Raw genomic sequence first — 20,841 nt, forward strand, 5'->3', positions numbered from 1 at the left:
AACTCCTTAAAAGCCAGGTATTTTAAAGGAAACGTTTTAAGGCAAATTGGTACCTATTTCCAGCTCACCTTTCTGTAGTGCAAGAACTGTCTCCAAACCTCCTAAATAAATCTTCCAGACAAAACTCTTTCATTCTCATTTTCCATGTTCAATGTCAATCACGTGGATTGACACATATCTAACCTTCAAATGTGAACAAAGCCAAAAATATTGCTTAGAGATTCCCACATAAAGACAAAGGTTGCTTTTTCCTCTTCCGGGAACGCTGTCTACAGGCACTCAGCATGGCCCAGTTTCACAAACCGTCATAGGCTTTCCTAGAATACAGCCTCTAAACAGCACTAGGCCGGCCCGAACCCCTGGGAAGAGAATCGTTTACCTTTATACCAAGATTGGGAAACTGCCGAAGTCTGCACATGGCGTGGGCCTGGGCTGACTTCGAGGGGTTTGTGCTGTGAGACCTAAAGCTCCTATGAGACTGCCCCAAACCAAAAACATGTCAGCAAGCGGCCAGGCGTGGTGGCTCACGCCTGTAATCCCAGCACTTTGGGAGGCTGAGGCAGAAGGATCACTTGAGCCTAGGATTTCGAGGCCAGCCTGGGCAACACAGTGAGACCCTGTCTACAAACAAAAAACCCATCAGCAGTGCATCTGGTGCTTCTGTGTGAACGTGTTCCCGACACGATCAAGTGTGCCTTCCTCATCAAGGAGCAGAAAGTTGCTGGGAAGGTGTTAAGGGCAGGAGCACAGTCAGAAAGCTCAATTTTAAAATGATGTTTTGGCCGGGTGTGGTGGCTCATGCCTGTAATCCCAGCACTTTGGGAGGCTGAGGCAGGCAGATCACGAGGTCATGAGATCGAGACCATCCTAGCTAACACCGTGAAACCCCGTCTCTACTAAAGATAAAAAAAATAAAAAATAAAATTAGCCAGGCGTCGTGGCACATGCCTGTAGACCCAGCTACTCCAGAGGCTGAGGCAGGAGAACTACTTGAACCCCAGGAGGCAGAGGTTGCAGTGAGTTGAGATTATACCACTGCACTCCAGCCTGGGCAACAGAGCGAGACTCTGTCTCAAAAAATAATAATAAAATGAAGCTTTTTTCAGGAAAAAAAAAAAAGGCGGGATGAGGGAACCACATGCAAAGAGCCACCTCTGGGGTCAGGCAAGGTGGCCGACTCCGGAGGGGCCCGGGGCTTTCCATGGAACTGGCAATGTGTCATCTTGGTTCCTTGTCACCGTGTTCTCCTTGCATATGCTGAAATGTTTCTGTACACTCGTATCTGATAGCAGTAGGGAAGCAGAAGCCTAGGGGAGCCAGGGTGACATCATTTTGAGTTCGGCTCCACCTAAAACTAGCAAGGGAGGCCGGGCCCGGTGGCTCACACCTGTAATCCCAGCACTTTGAGAGGCCGAGGTAGGCAGATCGCTTGAGGTCAGGAGTTCGAGACCAGCCTGGCTAACATGGTGAAACCTTGTCTCTCCTAAAAATACAAAACTTAGCCAGGTGTGGTGACACACGCTTGTAATTCCAGCTACTTGGGAGGCTGAGGCAGGAGAATCACTTGAACCTGGGAGGCGGAGGTTGCTGTGAGCCGAGATCGCGCCACTGCACCCCAGCCTGAGCAACATAGCGAGCCTCCATCTCAAAAAACAAAAAATTAGGCACAGTCCAGGCCAGTCACAACCTAAGATGTTTACGTCTGAGGAAGCAGCTACATAACGCCTGCAAGGACAAACTCCTACGGTGGAGAAGGTTCAGATGCCGCACAACAGTGTGTGCTTGAAGATGACCACAGTGAGGCTTCCATGTGTTTATGCACTAAGATGCCAAGGATGGCTTTCTTTAAATCAACAGAGCGATCCACTGCGTCAGGCTGTCAGCCCATCTGACAGACACAGCGTAGCTTTTCTATAGCTAAGACCCCTACATAAGAGGAGTTGAAAACAGCAACGGGCATCCCTCCGCTTGCTTTCTGAGGACGCTCTACTCTATACCTGAGCAGCTTTCAGCAAACTCTTCTCAGTGAACTCTGCGACTCACCTTGAGTTTCTTCCTGCATGAGATCCAAGAACCGTCTCTAGGGGTCTGGATCGGAACCCCTTTTTCCTGCAACGATGGGATTTCACAAATAAATGTTGATAAGTTATATATAAAAATCTCAAGTTCTTCTCTCCCCCAAAATGAGACCCAACAAAAAACTCAAGACTACTGAACACCAGTATTGCTGAACGCCCAGGGCCAGTGTGCAAAGGGGAGGTAAGCCCCTGCTCACGGCCACTCTGGAGCCGCCTGTCTGGGTGGCCGGAGGGAGACTAGCCTGTGGGATGTGCTGGCCTCCATCACTGGCCACATCTGGCCCTACTTCTCTGAGGCTGGGGCTGATTCCAGGAAAGGAGATGCCAATAGGCCTTTATAGCAGCTGGGTCCCCTCTTCTGCTCGCCTCCACAGCCTCCAGGTGGTCTCTGGTTTCAGAAAGCCACATGGAAAGCCCCCTCCTGGGCCTGGTGATCTGCAATGTGAGCCCCAGGGCTTGGCGGGCTGTCCCCGTGGCGGAGAGCCTCACCTTCCCTCCAGTAACAGAACTGCAGTGAAGGAGAGACGACAGTGTGGCCGTGGGAACGTTTATTCTGTGTTTATTCTGACATTTTGAACACAAACTAGACAGCACAGACATGGGGCCCGATCCCAGCCTGCACAGAAGCCTCTCTGCGTCGCGACAGTGCAGCGTGTGGCCTCTGGCTGCAGCGCCAGCTTTCAGAAGGCTGGGGCCAATGCCAGGGGAACCCCAGGCTCAGCAGGGAGGGAGCAGGATCTGGGACAGAAGATTCGAAAAGTGAGGCCTCAGGGCCTCTGCGGGACCCACCTGCTGGAATTTCCACCACCATCTGCTTCTACAAAGACTGATAGAAACAAAGACGCAGTAGTGTGGGGGGTCTGGTCCCAGAGCCCCTTCCCCACCCACGCCCCGTCTGCTTTGACCCTGATGATGGCCGCACCTCGCCCTGGCGGTTTCTCCAGGGGCTTTGGTGCCTTGCTGTGCTCAGTGGCTCCCTCCACTCAGCATCCAGAGGCTGCTTCCCAGGATCCACCTGAGCGCTGCACCCTGCACAGCCCCCACATGCCTCCAGGCGGGCTCCGCACTGCTGCTGCTGGGACGAAGGGAAAGTCTGTCTTCTTTAGCATCAGCTCGGGAAGCTGCCTTTGCAGCAAATGGCCAAGCTGTGAGGTATCCCTGTTTCATCATCTGGTTCCCTGGTGGGGGCTCAGCAAATTTCCCATGAAGATGCACTGCTGAACTTCGAGGCAAATTACAGCCAATCCAGGGGGCAGGCTCAGCAGGACGCGGTGTGGGGGACCAGCTGCCTCCAGAAACATCCCCCACTGGCAGAAATCCAACCTCCTCCTGGTGTTCCAATCAGCAATGAGTCCAGAGTCTTCAGTCTGCAGGAGAAGTGCTGAGAGCAGCCCGGGACTTCAGAGCCTTCCTGGTGACGCCCAGGAGATGCAGAGGTGCGGCGGGACCACCAGGGAGGACCTGTGAGCTCCTCACTGGCCAGGGCTTCTGGCTGCGCTCACCGGCCCTGAGCAGCTCCCTCCAAGTCTTCGGGGGTCCGGGCCAATAGCACAGTGGAGACGCCGTGAAGCAGCAGCTACTCCCTGACTCTGGCCCAGGCCGCAGCCTCTGTCTGACAGGGGTAGCATCGGGCTCCAGGGACAAAGCTGGGCCGAGCTAGCAAGAGGACAGTTGTGGGGGACACAACGATGACAGTGACTGGCAGAGGCACTGCCAGGACAAAGACCCAAATTAACGTCACAGAGTCTTGGTCGTTTCAACAAGCCTGAAGTGCATATATTTTCTAGTTGCAGCGTTACTCACTGCGAACCAAACCAACTTTTCTGCCTCTTTACACGGCGGGGTTCTGCAGCAGCCCGGCCTCTCTTCTGGGCACAAACACGCCTTCCGCGGGGTGGGGCACGTGGGGCTGTGGGGACACGGGCACTCAGCAGTGGGGCCGGGCCATGTCCAGGGCCCTCCCACAGCCTCCAGGAAGGTGCTTTCAGGGACCTGCTCTTTGGATGTTCAAAAGGACATGTGAGGGTCTCTGGAGAGTGAGGAGAGGACCCAGAGTGCCATGGAGGGACCAGCCGGGGCGACTTACAGACGAGCCCAGCAGATCACACAGCCCGCGTCTCGGCTTCGATCTTCTGCTCCCCGTGCAGGCTCTCTGGGCCCAGCGGCTGCGCCACGCTCTGGCGGATGGCAATCTCGGGGCCACCTCCATACAGGCTGTTCAGGTAGGTCCAGGTCTCCTCCGAAATCTGCCCGTAGTCAGCTCCTGCAGGGCACGAGAGGCACCCCTAGGCTCACCTTTGCCTCAAGGAAGCCACCAGCCTGGGCAGTGGGGGCTCCGCAGGGCCAGGCCCCGAAGCGGGAAGATGGCAATCAGGGCTTCTATGCAAAGCTGTCAGATGGAAACCAGGATTTCCCAGAGGAATGTCCATCCCGCTAAGGGCCCCGGATAACACATCTCTGGCTGTGTCCCTTGTTCCTGGGGGTGGGGCTGACATAAACAGCAGGGTGGGCAAGGCCAGCAGCAGGCAGAGGGGTGGGACCTGGAGGACACAAGCAGAGACCAAGCCCCTTGGGCCATCTCTCAGCCGCCTGGGTCTGGACTCAGGTGGACGTCTCAGCCTGACTCTAAGACAGGTGGTAAGGGGGCTCCTGGAAGGACGGGACTGGGCAGCAGCCTGGCAGCCAGGAAGGGCAGAGAGGAGCCTGGCTGACCCCGGGGGGAACTCACCCTGCTTCAGCTGGACGTGGCCGCTTCCTTTGACCTGTGCAATCCTGCTGTTGTCAATGGGCCCGGGGGGCTCTGCAACAGACACAGTGGGCTCGGGTTCAGCCCCTGCCATGCCCTCCACCCTCCACAGCAGCAGAGCCATCCCAAGTGGGGCCGCCCCAGGCCTGGGGGTCAGCGTGAAGTCTCTAATGGATGAGGTGCCTGAGCCACCCAATGCTCCTCTGTGGCAGTCTGAGGACCCAGCAGAGGGAATTTCCAGGACACACGAGATGGTCTCAGACTCTGTGCTGGCCGCAGGAGCTGCGGTGGGTGGCCCATGCCCTTATCTCTGCTGGCAGCTGCCGCTCACCACGCCCCTTCCCCTCTGCCCAGCTATCTCATTTAGCCTCGGCAACCACAGGACAAGACAGAGGTTTACAGAGACAGAGCCGAGGCCTGGGCAGGTGAAGTAACCACTCAGGTCATAGCTGGTAGAAGGCAAGGCCAGCGTCCAGGCCAGGGCGAGGGCTCCGGAGCTACATTCTCAACCACAGCCATGCTGAAGGCCTTAGCCACCACCAGAGAGGCCTCACGGTGGCCCTGGCACCTTCCCCGACCAGCGGGATGACAATGAGGCCTCCCTTCCCAAGCATAGGTGGGTGCTCATGCTCCACACCAAGGGTCCCGTGAGCAGAACCATGGGCTCTACCCACCCTGCCGGGCCCCGGAGCCACAGGTTGGATTCTGCTCCGAGGGCGCCCCAACCGAAATTTGTAATGCAGGTTTAATAGTTTAGAGCCTGTGGGCTTCCATGGCTTGGTTCTGCTGTTCTTCACTGGGGACTTGGGGGACCCTGGGAGCTTCCTTGTGATGGGGCCTGTCTCCACCTCTCTAAATCCAAGGAGTCAGATGACAAATCTGTCATTTCGGGCGACACACTCCCCTGAGGAAAGGGCCTTGCAGGAGGGCAGAGCAGCTTGCTTGGCATGGCAGGGAGTGGAGAAGGGGAGGGGGCGCAGAGCAGGAGCAGCTTCCTGCCTCTGGGTGGGGACAGTGATCCCCACTGGGGACTGGCAGAGCCCCATGCTCTCTGTTCACCCTGGATGGGTGGCACCCAGGGGCAGGCATGGGGCCTGCAGGAGCCCCTGTGTGCCATCCCTCCCCTGCCAGCATCCCATCTCCCAGGAGGCCCCCAGGGCAGGTAAGTGCCAGGTCCCCCTCAGCTCACCGTTGTCCTTCCCCTTGACGAACGCCTCCCACTCCCGGAACCACTGCATGCTGATGCAGTAGATGACGCCCGGCGACTCCTCGGCCTGGAAGGCCTTGTTCAACTGGCAGGCGGGCAGGGACGGGAGGAGACAGAGGGCAGGTCAGTCTCTATTTACCTTCAGCAAGGATTTCCCAAATGCCCCTGCCCCAGTCCCTCACCCAAGAGTCTTACAAAAACACCAGATACTCAAGGTGAGAAATCAAACCCCCAGACAAGCTCAAACAAAATGAACACACCCATCGCTCAGAGAGGACGGTGGTAACATTTTGTGGGTCTCTTCAATAACTGTTTGACCCAACTGAGACCACAAGGGAGATTCTACTTTTTGAGAAGGAGTCTCACTCTGTCACCCAGGCTGGAGTGCAGTGGCGCGATCTCGGCTTACTGCAACCTCTGCCTCCCAGGTTCAAGCGATTCTCCCACCTCAGCCTCTTGAGTAGCTGGGATTACAGGTGTGTGCCACCACCTGGCTACTTTTTGTGTTTTTAGTAGAGATGGGGTTTCGCCATGTTGGCCAGGCTGGTCTTGAACTCCTGACCTCAGGTGATCCGCCCACCTCGACCTCTCAAAAGTGCTGGGATTACAGGCATGAACCACTGCGCCCGGCCTGGGAGATGCTAATTTTCTCCGGTTGAATAGAATGTGCCTATCTGCTCAGAGAGGCAGCTCTCCTTCTGACAGGAGCATTTTCTTTTTCGAGATGGGGGGTGGTCTCACTCTGTGCCCAGGCGGGAGTGCAGCGGCACAATCATGGCTCACTGCAGCCTTGACCTCCTGGGCTCAAGTGATCCTCCCACCTCAGCCTCCTGAGTAGGTTGGACCACAGGTGCATACCACTAGGCCCAGCCCTGACAGTCTCTTTTTTGTTTGTGTTCTGAGACAGGGTCTCACTCTATTGCCCAGGCTGGGGTGCAGCGGCATGATCACGGCTCACTGCAGCCTCAACCTCCCAGGCTTAGGTGATCCTCCCAACTCACTCAGCCCTCCAGGTAGCGGGGACTACAGGTACACATCACCATGCCTGGCTAATTTTTGTATTGTTTGTAGAGATGGGGTTTCGCCATGTTGGCCAGGTTGGTCTTGAACTCCTGGGCTCAAGTGATCCACCTGCCTCGGCCTCCCAAAGTGCTGGGATCACAGGCGTGAGCCACCATGCCCAGGCAGCAGAATCATTTCCTAATGGCCAAAAAGCACGGGCGTCCCTCAGTGTCTCTCACCAGGCCCTCCCTGTGAGTGGAACACGTCCTAACCCTGTTAGAAGTAGCGTGGCAGGGAGGGAGTGTGCCAGCAGCCTCGCCTGCACTCAGCTCCCTCACAGAAGTCCCTCTTCTAAACACAGTCACACTTGAGTCCTGGTTTGCACCTTGGTTTTCACTTCCTGCTTTATCTTGGGCAGTCTGTAGAGCCCAGTGGTTCTCGCCCAGGGCAGGGAGGGTACTCTGCACCCCAGGGGACCCTTGGCAATCTCTGGAGGTCATTTTGGTTGTCACTAGCACTAGTGGGTAGAGGCCAAGAACGCTGCTAAACATCCTACAATGCATAGGACGGCCCCACAATAAAGAATGATTCAGCCCAAAATAACACAGCCAAGGCTGAGAATGGGATCCATCTAATGGTTCTTTAAGCTCAACAGCACCCGGGCGATGAGGCTTCACTTACTCAAGCCAACCCTCCCACCAGGAAAAGCCCTCCTAGACACCTGGCCATCTAGTTCCCCGCAGAAGACTCCTTTCTTTTCTTTTTCTTTTTTTGAGATGGAGTCTTACTCGGTTGCCCAGGCTGGAGCGCAGTGGCACAATCTCAGCTCACTGAAACCTCCGCCTCCCAGGTTCAAGCGATTATCCTGCCTCAGCCTCCCAAGTAGCTGGGATTACAGGCACCCGCCACCATGCCCAGCTAATTTTTGTATTTTTAGTAGAGATGGGGTTTCGCCATGTTGGCCAGGCTGGTTTCAAACTCCTGACCTCAAGTGATCTGTTCGTCTCAGCCTCCCAAAGTGCTGGGATTACAGGTGTGAGCCACCATGCCCAGCCTCAAAAGACTGCTTTCAAACTTGCTCAGGGACTGCACAGGATTCTTCTGTCCCCAAGTCCACAGCTGCCCCAGGCAGAGGCTGGCAGAGCCGCCCCCTCGCCACACGCACCTTGATGAAGGTGTCGATCTCGATCCTCCTGCGCTTGGCCAGTGCCTCGATCTCCACCTGGCAGATGGAGCACACGTACAGGTGGTTCACGGCGGGGCCACCCCCGAATCTGTGCCCAGGGTGGGAGAGAGAGACACGGCCTGAGCGGGGTACCAGGGAGGGGAGAGTGATCACTGCCTTCCACTTCCCCCTCAAGCCATCAGTGCCCCCTCAGCGCTGTCGCAGGCCTGCATGCACCTCTGTGTGAGCACCACAGAGCCTGCAACGGAGCAGCGCGCCCACAGCCCAAGGGAGGTCCTGCTTCAAGGCTGAAGGGCAGATGGCCAACACACTCAGCTGTGCTTCAGCCAGTTTCCTGTCCCTTGCTGCTGGAAGGATCCAAGCGGATTCCCACAAACGACATGTGTCATTCTCCATGAGACAAGTGAAGGTGGCTCTGTGCTGCCCGCGTGGAGGCCAGAGTGTGGTGTGGGGTCCTGGTGGCATTCCTTCCCTGCCCTCCCCTCTTTCCCTGCCCAGCTGGGCCCTGGACAGGACGGAGACAAGTTGGCCTCCCAGGCTCTCACCTGTTGTACAGGTGCTCCCAGACGTTCTGGGGCAGGATGACCACCAGGTCGTCGATGTAGTGGTATTTGTGGGGCGGGATGCCTGGGAAGAAGGTACAGGGAGCGAAGCTGTGGCTCGGCCCACCTGCCCACCCTGCTCTCCCACCACAGGGGGCGCCTCACCTCCGTGGGAGCAGAGGAAGGTCTGGTTGGTGATGGGGCCTGGCTCCGCGAAGGTGTTGAACTTGTTGAGCCACTCGCGGGACACGTAGAACCGCAGCAGGCTGGGCTCCCGCATGGCGGCCAGGGACACCACCTGCTGTCGCTCCCGCACGGCCTCCTCGCTGCTCTTCCTGTGGGGTGAGGAGGGGGCGAGAAGCTGTGCCTGACGGCTGCCACCTTCAGACACATGCAGAGCCCCCATCCCAGTGCACCTCGGGCTACCGGCCCTGTCCACCACCTCCTGGGTCCCTCAAGGGTCCTGGACATGTGAGCAGCCCCCTGTGCCGCCGGCCAGGGCCCTGGAGAAGGCTCCAAGCTGCCTTCCTGGGTTCCCTACAGCAGCCAGAGGGCTGTTTCTTAACAATCCAAGTCCTTACTTCCCTGGCTTAATCCAGGCGCTGTCCCCTACACACACCCAGAAGGCCCACGGGTCCCAGGGGACGGGGATGGTGAGGTTCGTCCACCAGGCCCGGCCTGGCGCCCACCTGTAGAAGAGTACGTAGCCCTCAGCGTTCTGCACCACTGTCTCGTGGACTTCTGTGACGTACTGGTCATCAAACTCGTACCACTGCCCATTGATCACGTTCTGGCAGTAGGCGATGTAGTGCCCACCTGCGGCGGCAGAGCAGACGGGTCACAGGGATCCTAGCGGATGGGGACGGCAGGGGAGGGGACATGACTCACTGCCTGCCGTGCCGTGGTGGCAGATGACCGAGAGGAGGTCGTAGGTGGTGATCTGGGATGTGCACTCCTTGGCAAGGAAGGGGCGCAGGTCGAGCCCCTCGAGGGGGAAGGAGACGTGGCTGTTGATCTTGAATGAGTACATCACCTCGTGCCGAAAGCGCTTTAGGTGAATGCACAGGATCTGCGGGGACAGAGAGAGCGCCGGTCATCTAGGAAGAAATGACGCGGACCCTCGCAGCCTTGCCCACGGGCCCAGGACAGCTGATGGGATCATGCAAGCTGACTCCATTGGAACAAATCCAAGAGTTCCACGTGGGGGCCAGACTGGGCTCGCTCTAAGTCACACAGATCACTCCCAGCTCCACTGCTAAGAACTGGACCCCAAGAGCTGCAATGAGCCATCAAGTTTACCAGTTCTGTCGGCACTGCCTTTGAGAAGCCACAAAGCCTCCCCGAGCCACCACAGCCCCATCCTGGGCCCCCTCTGCCAGGGCCCTCTCCTCTTTGCTCCAGCCACACGTGCCTTCCTTGGTGCGGACAAGCCTGCTTCTGCACTGGGGTTTTGTCTGTTCCTTCTGTGCCTTCCATCCACGACGCTGACACCAGCCTACACCCTCCAGGCCTCACTCAGATGTCACTCCTCAGAAAGACCCCTGGCAACAGCCCCGGCTGGGCCAGCTCTCCTCCCGCCACTCTGCAGCTGGCAGGAGCCATAGCTGTCTCACTGGGGGTGGTAACCCAGTGTCCCACACGCCTGCCTCCCATTGGGCCCTCACACAACATGTTAGACAACATGTGCTGAGGCTACCGAGAGAGGGCACCAAGTCACAGTCGGAAAAATGTGCCCCCTGCCAACCCTTCCCAGAGGTTTCTCAGCCAAAGCTATGGAGTCTCCACGGCCCCTGCAGCACAGAAGTGCCCGAGCAGTGGAGCGGGCTCAGCCCCTGCCTGGTGTGTGCTGGTGTGCATCCCGAGATAGCTGAGGAGGAGGCTGCCGAGGCCGCCGGCTCACCTCGGGCAACCGCAGGACTTTGCAGTACTTCACTCCGTTCCGCAGCCTGGGGAGGAAGCACGAGCCAGCATCAGTGTCCGGCATCAGGGCCAGGGGCCAGGGGAGCAGCCCTCCACCCGGCTCCCTTCTGGGAAGGCAGGATTGTGGGGGGCTCTCTGCAGGAACCCAAGGGGAATATGTAGGGCACAGAAACGGCAGTTAGGGAAAAGGCGGTGGAAGGCTCACTTACTTCTTACACCGCTCACAGCTGTACATGTTGTCACCTAGGGCAGTAAAACAAAGGGTCAGAGGTTAGCAAGGATGCAAAATGAGGGAGCAAAAAAAAGTGATTATAATGATTTCTGCTTAAGAAATAAAACCTGGCCGGGCATGGTGGCTCATGCGTGTAATCCTAGCACTTTGGGAGGCCGAGGCGGGCGGATCCCCTGAGGTCAGGAGTTCGAGGCCAGCCTGGCCAACATGGCGAAACCCCATCTCTACTAAAAATACAAAAATTAGCTGGACGTGGTGGTGCGTGCCTGTAATCCCAGCTACTCAGGAGGCTGAGGTAGGAGAATCGCTCGAACCTGGGGGGCTCAGGGCAGAGGCTGCAGTGAGCTGATGCCACTGCACTCCAGCCTGGGCGACAGAGTAAAACTCCATCTCAAAAAAAAATAAGAAGAAGAAGAAAAAGAAAAAGAAATAAAACCTGAGAGGTACTGGAGGGAGGGAAGGTCCTGGCTGGGCCCCACAGCCAGAATCCATACAAGGGAGAAATGGATATATTTGACCCTAGAAATACTTCAACATCTGTAAGATACCACCAAAAGCAAAATTAAAAGGCAAAAGGCAAAATGGAGGTGGGGGGGAAGTGCAACATTAATTACAGAAAATGTATTTGAAACAATTTTTTTGAGATAGGGTCTTGCTATGTTGCCCAGGCTGGTCCCGAACTCCTAGGCTTAGGGGACCCTCAGCCTCCAGAGTAGCTGGGATCACAGGTACACGCCACCATGACCGGCTTAAAATCTTAATGTATAGTTTCCCCCTCCATGCACACTGTGAAAATTAAGTCAAAATGGGATCAAAGATCTCAATATAAGACCTAAAACTATAAAACTTTTAGGAGAAAAGTAGGAAAAAAGCTTCATGACATTGGATCTGGTGATGATCTCTGAAACACAACACCAAAGGTGCAGGCAACCAAAGCAAAAGACACAAACCACAGAATGAAACGCACCCTACAGGATGGGAGGACAGAGTTATAAGTCACGTATCTGGACACATAAAGAACTCCTCTAACTAACGAGGCCGGCGCCGTGGCTCACACCTGTAATCCCAGCACTTTGGGAGGCCAAGGCAGCAAATCCATTTGAGGTCAGGAGTTCAAGACCAACCTGGCCAACATGGCAAAACCCCATCTCTACTAACAATACAAAAATTAGCCAGGTGTGGTGGCACGTGCCTATAATCCCAGCTACTCGGGAGGCTGAGATGGGAGGACTGCTTGCACCCAGGAGGCGGAGGCTGCAGTGACCAAGATCATGCCATTGCACTCCAGCCTGGGTGACAAAGTGAGACTCTGTCTCAAGAAAAAAAAGAATCCCTATAACAAGCAACAAAAAACAAAATAGGCAAAACACTCACATAGATGTTTTTCCAAACACTTACAAATGGCCAACAAGCATATGAAAAGACACTTAACATCACTATCATTAGGAAATGCAAATCAAAACCACAATGAGGCTGGGTGCAGTGGCTCGCGCCTGTAATCCCAGCACTTTGGGAGACCAAGGCAGGCGGATCACCTGAGGTCAGGAGTTCAAGACCAGCCTGGCCAACATGGTGAAACCCATTCTACTAAAAATACAAAAATTAGCCGGCCGTGGTGGCACGTGCCTGTAATCCCAGCTACTCAGGAGGCTGAGGCAGGAGAATCGCTTAAACCCAGGAGGCGGAGGTTGCAATAAGCCGAGATCATGCCATTGCACTCCAGCCTGGGCGTCAAGAGAGAGAATCCATCTCAAAAACAAAACAAAACAAAACAAAAAAAACGCACAATGAGATACCACCTCATACCCATGAGGTTGACTCCCATCAAAAAAGTAAACAAAATGAGTGTGGACGACGATGTGGAGAAACTGGAACTCTTGTGCGTCACTGGTGGGAATGTGAAATGGGGTGGCCACTGTGGAACCCAGTACAGTGGCTCCTCGAGAAATTAAAAATAGGCATAGACCCAAAGGGATGAAAGAAGAGAGGTGTGCACACCCACGGTCAGAGCAGCATTCCTCACAATAGCTAACAGGGAAGCGGCCTGAGTGTCCACTGATGGATGAACGAATAAGCAGAAAGGCCCCAGCCATCCACACAATGGAACAATAAATAACCAGCATACAAAAGGCAGGGCATTCTGACGCACGCTGCAACATGGATGAACCCTAAGGACGTTATGCTCAGTAAAAGCCGTCAGTCACAAAATGGCAAGTACTGTATAATTCCACTTCTATGAGGCCTTTAGAGTAGTCACATTCACAGACTTGAATGTGGAGGTTGCCAGGGGCTGGGAGGTGGGAGTAGGGAGCTGTTTCACGGATACTGAGTTTCAGGTTTGCAAGATGGAAAAGTTCTGGAAATGAATGGGGAGGATGGCTGCGTGACCATGTGCATGTATTTAACACTACTCGACTGTGCACTTTCTGTTAAAAATAGCATTTACAATGGTTATGGTGGTAAATTTTACATTTTGTGTATTTTATCGCAATTGAAAATTGGAAATAAAAAAAAAAAGAGAGAGTTTTCCCAAAGGTTTAGATGCCAAATAGCCAACGGAGAAAAAGAACAAGAACAGGAATGGGCAATGTTTAAATAAATACATAGAGAGTGTATATTTAACAAAAAATGTAGAAACTCATCAGTAATCAAGGAAATGAAAAATTAACATACATCATTTTTGCCCACCAAATTGGTAAAAATAAAAATAAGTAAACACTCAAGAGCTGCAAGATGATGGGGTTGGGATAGCACGTGGCCCTGGTCCAGCGTGGCTGGCAGTGGGCATGGGTATCTGATGGGATCAACCTTGGAAGCCAAGTCTAGCCTGGCTGTGCATCCCACAAGCCCTGGGCTGCATGCTGGCCTGCTGGGGTCTGCACACCCCCGTCCCCACAACCCTCCACCTCCCCGACCCTTGCCAGCCAGGCCCCTCACCCTTTAACTCATCAGCGGCAAAGAAGGCAGCAAGGCAGTCTTCCAGGGTGACGACAGGCCCCCAAAACCAGCTGGGGGTACAGGATACCACAAACCTACAGACAGAAAAGGAGTGCAGGGGTGCTGCCAGGGCCTGGGCAAGAACAGGAGCTGAAGGGACTCTGGCTGAGGTCTGTCAGGCCTGAGCCGCAGAAGGACCCTGAAGGCCCAGAGAAGCAGCCGGGCACGGCGGGTCAGGGCAGAGGCCTGGAGCCAGACACGTCCGTGTCCTGGGCCGAGTGACATCATCTCTCCGCAAGCCTGGCCTCCTTCATCTGTGTTGCGGCCATGATCATGCTACCCCCTCCCTGGGGTCGTGCGGGTCTCTGGCCTCAGGCAGGAAGAGGCAGCCCTGGGAAAGCTGCTGCCCTTCCCGCCAACCAGGCCTGTGTCCTGCTGCTGCCCTCCCTTCAACCTGCCACGTGGTCACCTCCCTGCTGTCCATCACCCTCCAGCTCCAAGGGACTATCCAATCCTGGCCACTTCAAAGTAGCCAAGAAATCCCCTGCATATTAAGCCAACTCCTCTGCAGGCTTCGGCCCCCAGCTCCTCCCAGGACCTCCCTGGTTCCCCAAATGCATGGACTTCACTGTGTACTGTCTCCCGCCCAGGAAAACCAGGACAGGGCCCAGCCCGTGTCGCCCAGTAGTGGCAAGGTGGGCACACCGTCGGATGTACTCCACAATGAAGGCCAGCCAGCCCTGGGCGGCATAGCTGTCCCCACAGGCGCCTGGCTTGGCCGGCACATTCTGGTAGATGGCTGAATGGAGCTTGGCCAGGTCCTCCTTGCCAGGAATGGGCAGTGATAAGTCCTGGAATGTTTCCACTGTGGTGGATACCTGTGGGGTTGAAGGTCAGTCTGCTGCCCATCCTCTGGCAATGTCTGCACCCCAAACCCCAAGCAGCAGGTGAGGGGCAGAGGGACTACTCCCCAGGCCATAGACAGGGGATCCACGCAGGCAGGGCCCTCCCCTGGATAAAAGCAGGGAGCACCCGTGGAGAGCCCACCCTGCACCCAGTCAGGGTAAGAGCTGCTGAGGCCACTGGCAGCCTGGCCCAGCTCCCCCCATCCCTGGGGCACCCACCCGGTCACAGGTGAGACACTGCACGAGGCTGAGAATGGAGCCGTCAAAGATGTCTGAGATGACGCTGCGGTAGCGCTGCTCCTTCCGCCTCCGGCTGCCAGCACTCAATACCTGGGCTGGGGACACAGCACAGGACTAGCCCAGCCTCCACCTGCCTGGCCGCGGCGAGGTGCGGGCCCTGGGGCTTCCTTTCACAGGATGTGGAGTGACATCCGTGAGTCACATGACTGGGTAAGCAATTCACCATCTCATGCCTCTGTGTCTTCCTCTGCAAAACGTGGCTCCCACACTGGTGTCTCAGGGGTGCACCTGAGAGGAGCCCATAGCCCTGCCCTCCGCCACACGGGGCCATGAGAAAGGCAGCTACGGGCATAATCTGTACTCCCAGCCTCAAGCTGACCCACCCTCCCCTGTGCCCCCCGAACCTTTCTTGAGCACGTACGACGGTGCCATCCTCACGGGGCTTGCACGAGGGGGGCTGCTAGACAGCTTGGCATGGCCCTCGTGGTGGTGGACGGGGCTGCAGGGGCGAGAGGAGCTGCGTAGGTGAGCATCATTGTCCGGCTCTGGGGGCAGAGAGGGTACCATGCTGGGCCAGGGCAGCCAGGCCAGCTCCACGAGTGAGCAGGAAGATGACCTGCCAGCCCCTCCTAAAGGGACGAAAGCCTGACCCTAATGTGTCTCCTCTGTCATGTGCCCACTCCTGGCCCCAGCACACAGGCCGGAGCAGACCTGTCCAATCCATGTCTGGCTGGAAGGCTCAGGGCTCTGGGAGAGGGCTCTGAATTGGGCTCCAGCATTATGAGCTAGGGGACCCTGGGCACATCACTGAGCCCCCCCAGAGGCTGACTTCCCCACTGTCATTCGGGTCTAGTGAAGAACCTGTCCCCCGGGGGCTACTGCAGGTCGGCGCTCAGCACCCGGTAGGTACTGGGCCATAGGCTGAGGTTCCTCCCGCAGTCCCTGGCCAGCTGATACCTGGCGTCCGGCAGGGGCTGGAGGACCGTGGTGACGGGGGCTGGGCCTCCGCGGGCTGGTCGTCAAGGGCAGCCATGGCAGTGTCCACATCAGCGTCCTCGTCCACTTGCTCTGAATTTGTGCGCTGCTGGCCCCAGGAGAACTTGCGGTCCTTCATCCGCTCCTTCTCAGAGATGGCTCGGCCCGCCTCATCTGGGATCAGCAGCTCCGTCTCGGCCTGCGAGCTGCCCCCGCCACGCCCCTGCCCGTCACCCTCACCCCGGTCACTGCTCGAGTCACAGGACAAGAACTCATCTTCTGATGGGCTCCGGTCACCCTCCCGTTTCTCATCTGTGTCACTCGAATCTGAGTCCCGAGGCTCCGTCAGCGCCACCGTGGCCACCACCGGCTCCTTGAGCTCCTCGTGCAGCTGGTCCATCAGGCAGCGAAGGAACTCTTGGGTGTCCTAGAACCAGGGGCTGCATCAACAGGGCTCCCCTGGAGGCAGGAGGAACCAGCCTCCAGCGCCCTGTGGCTGATGAGAGCGCCAGCCTCCATCTAGGAGGACCTCATGAGCGCCCCCTGCAGAAGAGTTGCTCACCCCCACAGCGGCCTCCCATGGCAGTCTGTCCTAACCCCATTCTTCTGAGGATAACAGTGAGGATTGGAGAGGCTAAAGGACACCTACCAGGACACACAGCTAGAAAGTGTCAGAGCCAGGTATGCACCTGGGTCCATGCAACTCCCCGGCTCCGGCTCTGAATCTCCTGCCTCTGCTGCAAGCTCAGCACGGGAGGGACAGAGAGGCAGTACCACATTAAGCCCGAGCCACCTTTCTCCCTACAGATGAGACCAGTGGAGGTGGGCAGGGAGGTGGCGGAAGGATGAGGGAGTGTGATGCCAAAAGAGGACTCACCTGAGTCCTGCCCCAAGCCATGCTACCCACAGGCCAGACCGCCTGCATGCTCTACCCTTCCTCTGGCTCCCCCTGCTCCCTCAGTCCCTGTGCCAGCCCCCACATACCCTCACTGCCTGCTCTCACCTTCCCACAGACCTGGGCATGACTCAGTCTAAGCTGCCCCTGCAGGCTGCCTGGGTCTCAAATCCCAGCAATGACCATTTTGTCCTGACCACTCTGTGACTGGGCCACCAGCACAGCAGGAAGCCAAGGCAGCAGGGGCTCGGGCAGAGGCGCCCAGTGAGCCCCACTGAGATCTGTGTGCTCACACAAGGGGTGCACTGGGAGGTCAGAACGTGGTGGTGGCAGCAGACCCCAGCAGCTAGGGGGTGCTCGGGTGGTGCTGGGCATTGGAGAAGGACTTGGGTTCCAAGCCCAAATCAGCCCCAGCAGTCCCTGACCTGGATGTTAGAAGCAGCCCTCAGCCCAGGCTCTGATCCCCAGGAGGCAGGGGTCACATAGCAGCCAGAGCCAGCCTCATGTCACACATCTGGGAAGAGGATCCCGGCTCTCTCTGCTCATGTGCAGGGAAGGGAGGGCTCGGGAGGGACTCCCCAAGGCGAAGTGTCAGGCTCCAAGATCAGAGGAATGAACCACTAGGTTACGTTGCATCAGGGAGGGGACACGTGTCCTGTGGCAGGCACAATCAAAGGCCCTTTCAAGAAGAGGCTTTCAATCTGCCATCTACTTCTCTTTCTGGTTCTTCCTTTCAACAAAAGTACTACGTGTTCCTTGCCAAAATCTCAATCCATGCAGAAGCACGAAAGCGTCTTTTGGCCCTTAAGAGGCGCCCGCAGCTGCATCTACAGTTCAGCCTCAGAAGTGTCCCCACACGATATCCTAAAACCACAGAAAGGGATGCTTCTGCTGGAGCCCAGATGGAGTCCTGCCGCAGTGCATGGCCCTCCGTAACGGCATCCTGACCCAGAGCTGAAAGCCGGCAGGGCGCCTTGCACAGAGTCAGGGTGGTGCTGTGCTGAGGGATGGGCTCAGGTAGGCCTGAATGCCATCTCTGCCAGGATGGGCTGTGTGACCTGGGTGAGGGGTAGAACCTCTCTGAGCCTCAGCTCTTTACCTGTAACGTGTGGGTGACAACAGTGCCCACTTTGTGAGAGTTCTATGAGGACTAAGTTGTGACCACTTAAATGGTGCTCAGTGAATTTTAGTCATTGTGCATGTTATCACTCCCCAAAAAGAGGTGTCCAGGCAGTGCTGAGCTTCTCAAGCAGGAGCCAAAGGCCCAGCAGCCTTCATCCTGGGACGGGACAGCAGGCAGGGGGTAAAGGAGGGCGGAAGTTGTCCCCACATGACTGCCACTCCGTCCATGGCGCTCATTTCAGGCAGCACAAGAGGTGACCCAGCCAGGTCCAGCTCTGCCTGCAGGCCTGGCATGAAAGCCCAGGCTGTGGGCCATCTGGGGCAGGAGGCTGGAGGGCAGGAGCCATCAGCCCGGGGCTGAGGTGTACGCGTGGCTGCACTCTTTGTCTTGGTCTCATTATTTTATAAAATAGAAAAATGTGATTGGTTTCAAAAGGGTTCTCTAGATTTAAAAAAAATTTTTAATCAAACTTTTTACTTTAATAAAAGTGAAATTTTGCCTGTGGTTTGGGGAAATGAAACCCTGTGTCATTTTGGGTGCAACGCGGAGGCCCTGCAGCAAGGTTGCCTGGCTTCAAATCTCCCCTCCGCCGGGTGCAGTGGCTCATGCCTATAATCACAGCACTTTGGGAGCCTGAGGTGGGACGACTGCTTGAGCCCGGGAGGTCGAGGGTGCAGTAAGCCATGACTGCACCACTGCACTCCAGCCTGGGTGACAGAGTGAGACCCTGTACCCACCCTCCCCCACAAAAAAAAGAATTTCCCTCCACCATTTACTAGCTGTGTGGCCTGTGCAAGTGGCTCGGCCCCTGAACCTCAGTCTGTCCATCTGTGAAGTGGGGTTAAATGTCAGCAGGTTGCTGGGAGGCTCCACTGTCCTCACACGTGTGAAGGGCTTAGGAGTGAGAGCCTGGTCCGTGAGACCTGCCAACCAGTGCTCAGCTGCCATTGCAATTTTCCACTCTGGTTTTGGCGTCAAAGTCAGGCCTGGTGGGTCATGGCCTTGGGTGTCCCCTGGGCAGCTCAGATGGCTTACCTGCTGGGCATAGCCTCGGAACATTGGGTTGACCAACTTGATCCCATGAGACAGACTGGTGGGGACCACGTAGCTTGGCCTGTAGGAAGCCCAAACCCATTAGTCCAGGTAGCCTGCCTTGAGCTGCTCATTCCCGAGAGAAGCAGGCAGCCAGCCCGTCAGGCTGGATCAGAGTGTGGCGTTTCCTGACATTTGGGGAGGGGCCTACTCAGCCAGGAGCCCCAAGAGGCTCACACATCTCTACAGACAAGAAGAAAATGTCAAGTCATAGCTGCCTCAATTAAGCAAAGAGCTCAAATAAAATAGCATCATTTCCTTCTGGTGCACAACAAACTCGCCTAAACATGATTTGTTTTCATTCTGAAACACTTACTGTGGTTTTCTCATTTCAAAAGTAAGACATGTTCATTATTGACAAATCTAAAATTTCAGAAAAGTACAAGAGAAAAACACCACCACCAATGGCACCAGATACTTACCATTAGATTTCTGGTTCAGTGAAACTACAGATGCATATACAAAAATACATACAGATACACATTTAAACTTGGCTTCTTACACAAGCGGAATTATATTGTACCATGCTGGGTTTTTTTTTTTTTTTTTTTTTTTGGGACAGAGTCTTGCTCTGTTTCCCAGGCTAGAGTGCAGTGGCATGATCTTGGCTCGCTGCAACCTCCGCCTCCCGGGTTCAAGTGATTCTCCTGTCTCAGCCTCCCAAAGTGCTGGGAATACAGGTGCGCGCCACCATGCCCAGCTAATTTTTGTATTTTTAGTAGAGACGGGGTTTCACCACATTGGCCAGCCTGGTCTCGAACTCCTGACCTTGCGATCCACCCGCCTCGGCCTCCCAAAGTGCTGGGATTACAGGAGTGAGCCACTGCACCCAGACTTTTTTTTTTTTTTTTTGAGAGACAGGGTCTCACTCTGTCGCCCAGGCTGAAGTGCAATGGCATGATCAAGCTCACTGCAGCCTGCCTCAACCTCCTGGACTCAAGCGATCCTCCCACCTCAGCCTTCTGAGTAGCTGGGACCACAAGTGCACACACCACACTCAGCTAATTTTGTAGTTTTTGTAGAGGCGGGGTCTTGCTGTGTTGTCCAGGCCAGTCTCAAACTCCTAGGCTCAAATGATTCTCCTGCCTCGGCCTCCCAAAGTGCTGGATTTACAGGTGTCAGTGACTGCGTCTGGCCCCACGCTGGTTTTTAATCTGCTTCTACATGTAATACATATTTCTCCCATGCTGGTTTTTTTTTTTTTTTTGAGACAGAGTCTCGCTTTGTCAACAGGCTGGAGTGCAGTGGTGCGATCTCGGCTCACTGCCACCTCCGCCTCCCAGGTTCAAGTGATTCTCCTGCCTCAGCCTCCCGAGTAGCTGGGACTACAGGCACACGCCACCACACCCAGCTAATTTTTGTATTTTTATTAGACACGGGGTTTCACCATGTTGGCCAGAATGGTCTCGATCTCTTGACCTCGTGATCCACCTGCCTCAGCCTCTCAAAGTGCTGGGATTACAGGCGTGAGCCACTGCGCCTGGCCCTACGCTGGTTTTTCATCTGCTTCTACACATAATACATATTTCTATGTGCTCATTTAAAATTATTCCCAACTTTGACTTTTCCTGGAGAAACAGATCTAATCACAGACTCTGATCTTTAAATTAATTTCATACTGTGCCAGAAGCTCCATCCAGTCTGTGCTCCCCTGCCCCACACCTCCTCCTACACACACAGTCCTGGCTGAGGCCGGGTCACCATGTCTCTTGGCAAAGACATCTACCAGTGGCTGCTCGGTAGGGTCAACAGTAGGTCAAA

The 20,841-nt window shown here is 55.7% G+C and overlaps 1 protein-coding gene across 13 annotated transcripts in view; it reads right to left on the reverse strand.

Annotated features, from left to right (window-relative positions):
- Window positions 1-2,611: 2,611 nt before the first annotated feature.
- USP20 (ubiquitin specific peptidase 20) overlaps window positions 2,612-20,841 on the reverse strand; it is a 46,543-nt gene continuing 28,313 nt past the window's right edge. For 8 of the 13 annotated variants that reach the window (XM_520313.8, XM_009457492.5, XM_054658461.2 and 5 more), the window contains 17 exons: window positions 19,024-19,102; window positions 15,953-16,397; window positions 15,400-15,540; window positions 14,975-15,090; window positions 14,556-14,728; window positions 13,851-13,945; window positions 10,891-10,924; window positions 10,662-10,707; window positions 9,650-9,830; window positions 9,451-9,577; window positions 8,927-9,096; window positions 8,765-8,846; window positions 8,199-8,307; window positions 6,014-6,116; window positions 4,807-4,878; window positions 4,165-4,341; window positions 2,612-3,987 (listed from right to left, as the gene is read on the reverse strand). In XM_520313.8, coding sequence (XP_520313.2) covers window positions 4,181-4,341; window positions 4,807-4,878; window positions 6,014-6,116; window positions 8,199-8,307; window positions 8,765-8,846; window positions 8,927-9,096; window positions 9,451-9,577; window positions 9,650-9,830; window positions 10,662-10,707; window positions 10,891-10,924; window positions 13,851-13,945; window positions 14,556-14,728; window positions 14,975-15,090; window positions 15,400-15,540; window positions 15,953-16,397; window positions 19,024-19,102 — 2,134 coding nt within the window. In that variant the 3' untranslated portion in view covers window positions 2,612-3,987; window positions 4,165-4,180. The remainder of the gene's footprint in view (window positions 3,988-4,164; window positions 4,342-4,806; window positions 4,879-6,013; window positions 6,117-8,198; window positions 8,308-8,764; window positions 8,847-8,926; window positions 9,097-9,450; window positions 9,578-9,649; window positions 9,831-10,661; window positions 10,708-10,890; window positions 10,925-13,850; window positions 13,946-14,555; window positions 14,729-14,974; window positions 15,091-15,399; window positions 15,541-15,952; window positions 16,398-19,023; window positions 19,103-20,841) is intronic. The other 5 variants (XR_010148826.1, XR_010148830.1, XR_010148827.1 and 2 more) reach the window with 1 other exon arrangement.

The sequence above is a fragment of the Pan troglodytes genome, chromosome 11 (assembly GCF_028858775.2).
Source record: "Pan troglodytes isolate AG18354 chromosome 11, NHGRI_mPanTro3-v2.0_pri, whole genome shotgun sequence".
Taxonomy (NCBI): Eukaryota; Metazoa; Chordata; class Mammalia; order Primates; family Hominidae; genus Pan; species Pan troglodytes.